Source organism: Elephantulus edwardii, unplaced genomic scaffold, assembly GCF_000299155.1.
Source record: "Elephantulus edwardii isolate Elephantulus edwardi_28Jun2011 unplaced genomic scaffold, EleEdw1.0 scaffold00066, whole genome shotgun sequence".
NCBI classification, from domain to species: Eukaryota; Metazoa; Chordata; class Mammalia; order Macroscelidea; family Macroscelididae; genus Elephantulus; species Elephantulus edwardii.
Genome location: NW_006399816.1, coordinates 13,029,797 through 13,035,930, shown reverse-complemented (window position 1 = coordinate 13,035,930; position 6,134 = coordinate 13,029,797). Strand labels below are relative to the sequence as shown.

At 55.6% G+C, this 6,134-nt stretch overlaps 1 protein-coding gene across 6 annotated transcripts in view; it reads right to left on the bottom strand.

The window, feature by feature from the left end:
* TLE3 (transducin-like enhancer of split 3 (E(sp1) homolog, Drosophila)) overlaps nt 1–2,778 on the bottom strand; it is a 60,543-nt gene extending 57,765 nt beyond the window's left edge. For 5 of the 6 annotated variants that reach the window (XM_006888349.1, XM_006888347.1, XM_006888348.1 and 2 more), the window contains exons 1-3: nt 1,676–2,778; nt 1,042–1,142; nt 467–530 (exon numbers count right to left, since the gene is read on the bottom strand). In XM_006888349.1, coding sequence (XP_006888411.1) covers nt 467–530; nt 1,042–1,142; nt 1,676–1,699 — 189 coding nt within the window. In that variant the 5' untranslated portion in view covers nt 1,700–2,778. The remainder of the gene's footprint in view (nt 1–466; nt 531–1,041; nt 1,143–1,675) is intronic. The other variant, XM_006888346.1, reaches the window with a different exon arrangement.
* Between the last annotated feature and the right edge of the window lie 3,356 nt (nt 2,779–6,134).

The following is a 6,134-nucleotide window of genomic DNA, read 5'->3' as shown; positions in this document are numbered from 1 at the left end:
ATAAAAAGGGGTGGGCCGAGAAAGCTTCTGTTGGACTCTGGCTCTATCCCAGGGCTGCAAAGCAGAAAAGTTTCCAAATACCGCCAGGAGGTCTCCAACAGAGATTTTTATCCAACCCTGAGATGAGCAGACCCAACCTAGCTTACTAGCCAAGATATAGCAACTAATCCTCTGGGAAGCCTTCAGCACACAAGTTAAAGCAGCACAAAGGTAGAGCACAGACGTCCCTGGCCTGGAATGCTGGTTTCACTTTTGGCTCTCTGCCGGTTCCAGCTCCCACCCAATATCCTCCAAAGGGTCGAGGGAAACTGACCCAGGGGCAAGAGGTCGCACGGGTTAACCTGTGCTCCAGGAACTAGCAGGAAAGGGGTCTCTGCTCCCATCTCCCCAAGACTTCCCTGCCCATGGCCGAATGGATTCCTCCCCATCCTCAACCCCACTCTCTCGGGCCCCTGCCTCCTCTCACCATCACATAATGGCGCTGCATCTCTGTCTTCTCGTTTGCCAGCTTGTCGTACTCCACTTTAAGGCTGCGAGGGCAGAAGGAGCAGGCTCAGGCAGGTTGCCTGAACAGCCTCCTCCCAGGTCCCCAACCCAAGGGCCTCTGAGAGCCACTTTTCCACTTCAACGACTCCCCCAGGGTACCCCATTATTGTGCAGCCTCTAGGCAGAGAGTGATTCTCTCCGGTAGAAGGGAGAGTAAAACAACTTCAAACTTCCTGCGGCCAAGTGGGCAAACTCATCAGTGGGAAAAGGAGAGGGGTCCGTAGCTGACTGGCAACCCCTAGAATGAATGAGTGGGTCTGTTACACCAACCCTCGGTCCTGGGGATCCCCGCGGGCTGCTCTATAAGTGGGGAGACTGTGGTCTGCAAAGGGTTAAGGCGCTGCGCTCAGAAAAGGGGAAACAAAAGGCGGAGAGGCCTGGACAGCCCAGCCACCCGGAGTCGGGAGCCCCTTCGGTCCCAGTGTAGGGATGGCAGGAGCATCGAAGGGGATGCCCTTGCCCCTCCAATCCTAAGGCGGTCCCCAGTCGCCTTACCTGTGATATTGAGCTTGCAGAAACTGGAATTCGTCTTTGATCCTGTCACAAGACTCAGCCACGGTGAATTTAAATCCCGGCTGCCCGGGTTGATGGGGAGCCTGGAGCCCGAGAGGACAAGAGAGAAAAGGGTGCAGGGACATTAGAAGGGGCTCCCAATGCTCAGGCCCCTTCACAGCGTCCCTGTGTCCTCCCATCCCCCACACTGGCGCTTCACTAGCCCAGAACCTTCCTAGCAAGTTTCTCATGCTCCAGAAGCGAGTGAGAGGGTGCCTAGTCCCTGCTTCTCAGCCGCGGGGTTCCGGTCCCTTTTCACTTAAGGGCTCACAGGCCCAAGTCAGGTGGGGGCGAGGGAGTCATGCCGGGTGAGTTGGGAGACTTGGAGGGGTGTCGCTGCGTGAAACGCCTCCATCACCGGCAGCCCCCCCCCCCAACGCCACTCGGGCGGAATTAACCTCTTCTCTCAATTGCGCCCCCAACCCCTTTGTGTGAGCGTGCGCGCGCACACACACATATATACACACACTCCCACCCCCCATCAAGGTAGCAACAAGCAAAATGGAGGTGCCAGATAAACTGCCTCGTTTACCCTGCCATGATAGATGCTTAAATAAACTGAGTTGCAATTACTCACCGGATGTCTGCCTTGCGGATACATGGCAGGGAGGGGTCGTGATTCCGAGAGCGTGGAAGCGCCGAGAGCCCGGGATGGGGAGATGCGGGGGAGGGGGGAACCGAGCCTGAGCAGGGGGCGGCCGGGAAAGCGGGAGCTCGCCCCCGGCCCCCCCAGCCCGCTCTCGCAGCGAAATCCCAGAGTCGAGCGCCCGCTCCAAGCGGAGACAAAGAGCCACAGAGCAGGCAGCGAAGTCGTCGGCGGACGCCGAAGCCGGCAGGCGGGCGGCAATGGGCTTTGTGCGCCTAGGGATCGGCGGGCTGGGGACGGTAGCCTTCCCGGGGCTGCGTCTGGCGGATCAGAGCAGGAGACTGTGAGGACATGTTCGTCTCCTCCAAGAGTCCAGCGCGGGTCCCAAGGCCTGCCGCCTCTCCTGGGGCGAGCAAAGGGCCCCCTCTAGATCACTCAGCCTGTCGCGCCGGCAGGGGGGCGCGTCGGGACAGCCCCAGCATCCGGGGCGCACGAGTCCGATCCCAGAGCGAACCCCGGGCTCGCGGCGTGGAGGATGAGAAGGAGGTAGGCACCGGGTGGCGGCTTGGGGCCGCGAGAACAGCGGAGGGCGAGGGCGGGAGCCTGGCGCTTCGACGCCCCCCCTCGGATAAGAGCGCCTGCTGTTCCGTCTGCTACTGCCGCCGCCGCCGCTCCTAGGTCTTCCGAGAGCCGGGGAAACTACTCCAGGTTCAGTAGGTGCAAGTCAACCTTTCTGGCATCCTAACTCCAGCATACAAGGGAAGCCTCCGCGCAAAGGGGTCCTCGCTGCTCTCAGTCCGAGCGCTGGTGCCCGGCTCAGCCGCCTCCAGGGTGCGCGCAGACAGGAGAGCGCTGGTGGGGAGACGCAGCCCGAGACCGAGGAGCTCTGCGGCTTCCTTCTTTCCCCTCGGCCCGGCTTTTCTCTCTGCGCGCCGACAAGCCAGCAAACACACACCCTGACACGCACACCAGACACACATACAACATACACCCCCCCAAAAAAAGTGCCCGAACCTTGCGGATACCACACACAGACAGGCAGGGGGACGAGCACGAGGTCTGAACTGCCGCGAGAGCAGTTCCAAATAGGGACTGAAAAGTAGCAAAATAATGTGGCAGCTTTGCCCAGCGCTGGCCAATGAGAGCGCAGAGCACCCACGTGGGGGTGCCGGACTCGGCCAACGACTGGGCGGCGCTGGGCGCGACGTCACAATGCCCTCTTGTGTCTAAAACTATGCATGAAAAGTAGCAATCAGGCCCTATCCGCTGGTGACTTTCGCATGGGAGTGAAAAACAGCGCTCCTCAGATCAGGAATTAACCGAAAGACATATAATAAATAGATATATATTATAGGCCTGGGCTGCTACTTTTTCCTCTCCCCCCCCACGATCTACTAGCAAATAATTATTTGGCGGGCGGGAGAAAAAGAGAAGACAGAGAAATAACAACAAAAGAAAAACAGACAAGCTGTACAATCCTGAAAACCTGTGGCTGTTGGTAATGTTGTACCAGTTTATTCTGCAGTGGTGGCGAACGATTCCTCCCTCTAATCTCATTAGGTCTGCAAACCAGCCCAATTAGATACTATAAAACAAGCCGAATCACTTTGTCACTTTAATGTTTTCACTTCACAAGATTTAGGACTGATAAAATGGTGGCTCCCAAAGTTGCTTCCCCTCCCCCTTAAAAATTTGCTCGGAATTGGGGGTGAGCCTCACTTCTCCTGCTCTGTCCCCTGTCCTCCTCCCCCCCCCCCCCAGCTTGCTTGCTTTCTCTGTTCCTTCGCCTTTTCAAAAAGCCAAATAAACAGCGTCTTTGATGTGCGGCGGCTGCCTGCCAGAAGTCTGAGGAACTCTTGCTTGGCGGGCAGCTCCGATGGAAGGGCCCGGCTGCCCTCCGACAACCTGCTTCAGCTTGCGCTGTACCTACTCGGGGCTTTCTTGTCGTGTGGAGGCAGCTACACCTTCGCTGCAGCCGTGCCTGGTGAGTCCCTCACTACGCAAGCTCGGAGGAAGGTAGCCAAGTAGGGGACCAGGTTCAGGTCCATCAGGCCCTGCTCTAGGAGCTCTAGGTTCGGATCCACTTTGCTCCAGTCTGGGTCACAAAGCTAGAGGAAGCCTGTGGAGGAGTATTATCCATGAAGTCTCTGTCACCAGAGTATGTTCCCCGGGAGGCACAGATGCCCTTTCACCACCCACCCTGTGGGAGTCAGTCCACAGACCACTCACCTCAGGGAATCTGTGTGCCTGAAAACCTAAAACCCTTAAGGGCTAATGGCTTTATCAGGTCTGACTAGTGAAGGAGAAGCTACCTTTGGAGGAGCCCCAAGGCATGAGACAAGCTCTTCAGAGAGTTCCTGTCCCTTCCCCTGTAGGGACCTCCAAAGCCAGGTGAGCTCTTCAAGGCCTCCCCAGCCAGCATCACTGGGCATCAACCTGAGCCCCCAAGACTGGCGGCCTACCCTGGCAGGAGGCGACCAATCCTGGGAGGTGTGTGCACAAAGACTGGCCCACTCCCATTGATGTGAAGGCCCTCTCTGAAGTGTTAAAAAACAAAATGTCACACCAAGGACTAAGGCGCCTCCGCCTCAAACCGGGACATTTTAAACCTCATATGCGTGTAAAAACTGGATAGTGAAAACTTAAGAATTAATATATTGGAATTTTGGTGTTAACGGATATTGAATATATACCACAACCACCAAAAAGAAAAAAATCTTGTCTTGGAAGTATGACCTGGAATGGTCCTTAGAAGCCAAGAGGGTCTTAGGGTACTGTGTACATGTTATCAGGAGGCGTCAGTTCCTAGAAGACACTGTACCTAGTAGAGAGGGTCAGCAGGAAAAGAGGAAGACCCTCAAAGAGGAGGATTTTAACAGTGGTTCTAACAATGGGCTCAAGTATAGCAACGGCTTTGAGGATGGTGCAAGACCGGTTCTGTTGCACAGAAGGTCTCTATGAGTGGGAATCCACTCCAGGGCACCTAACAAGAACAACAAGGAGCCAGAGGTTCGCTCTTGCATCTTAATGAGGAGCTGCACACTCGGAGGCCGGTGCGCAGGGAGTTACACGTGAGCGCCCGCCTCAGCTGAACTTCCTCGCTCCCGCTCAGGCCTCTAGCCTCCAACCGCACTCCTCTATTCATTTATTTATTCTCCTAAATAAAAACATAAATCGTGTGCGGCGCGCACCGAAGGAAGAGGGGGAGGTGGGAGAGAAGCCCCGCTCGACAGACGCGAGCATCTGGCCGCAGCATTCATTAGACACAAAATGGCTCCTCTTTGGAGCTTCCTTTTCCCCTCCCCCTTCTCTGCCCTCCCCCTTACGTCACGGGTGGGCGCACCCGCTTCCTACCCGCCCCGCCCCTTTCTCGCTCCTGGCCCCACGTGGGAACCGCCGGCCCCGCCCCGGAGCAAGCCCGAAAGGCCAATCAAACACCGCTTTGGGAGCTTGCCGCCACTGATTGGTGAATCCGCGGCGGGCTGTCAGTCCTCCACCCGAGCTGTCAGTCAAAACCACGCGGGGTGGGGGAGCGCTGACAAATGCCGAGGCTTCTGAGCCTCCCGCTTGCAAATAGTGCTTGGAATGGCTGCTTAATTAGCTTTGAATGGCTTTTCCTTCCAGCTCAAACAATCTGTCACTACCATGTGGTATAAAGGAGCCATGCATAAAAAAGTAAGCAGAGGCTAAATATCAATTTGATTTTGTGTATCAAAGGAATATTTTATTTTTCTCCCTAGTAATGAAACGTATCAATTTAAATAATAAAAGGTAAAAACACACACACACACACATCACACACACATAAAAGACAGAAAAAAGAAGAGAGAAAAAAAAAAAAACCCCAAACTCCACGGCTCTCCGACTCTTGTGTACGCCTAAAACAGGTAATTTCTACGGCCCACGTTCAGGAAGAAGCCTGAAGATTTCCCTCCCCAATCCTACCCCTCCTCTTTAAACTTGCATTTAGTGTTTTGTCCAAGAGTCTAGAAGAAGTGATGGGGGAGGGGTTGTCTGCCAAAGGAAGGTTGAGGGGGTGAACTTTAAAGGGAGTTCTTTGAAGCTACTAATCAAAGTGGAAGGGGTTTTAAGACCCCCGTAAACTAAGTGTCCCACAGCAGGTCTCGATTTGGGACCCGAGAGTCGAGGGGGTAAAGCGCGGGTGTGCGTTTCGCCTGGATTTATTAAACACAATGCCTTCAAGATGCCCGGGACGGGGTGTCTCATTGGGCCCCCTTTCTCGGGTTCCCTCGGTACTAGGAGCTCCAACGGCGCCTGCCTGCAGGTGGCCTGAAGCCCCAGGGCTCGGTCTAGGCGAACTGGGGGCTGAAAAACACAGCAATTCTGTGGCCTGTCTGCGCTTCTCCTGTTTGCCCTGACCCGAAGTCTGCGCTCTTGGGGATGCTTCTCAGTCCCCTACAAGCTCAGGCGTTTCTACCTTAGAAGATCC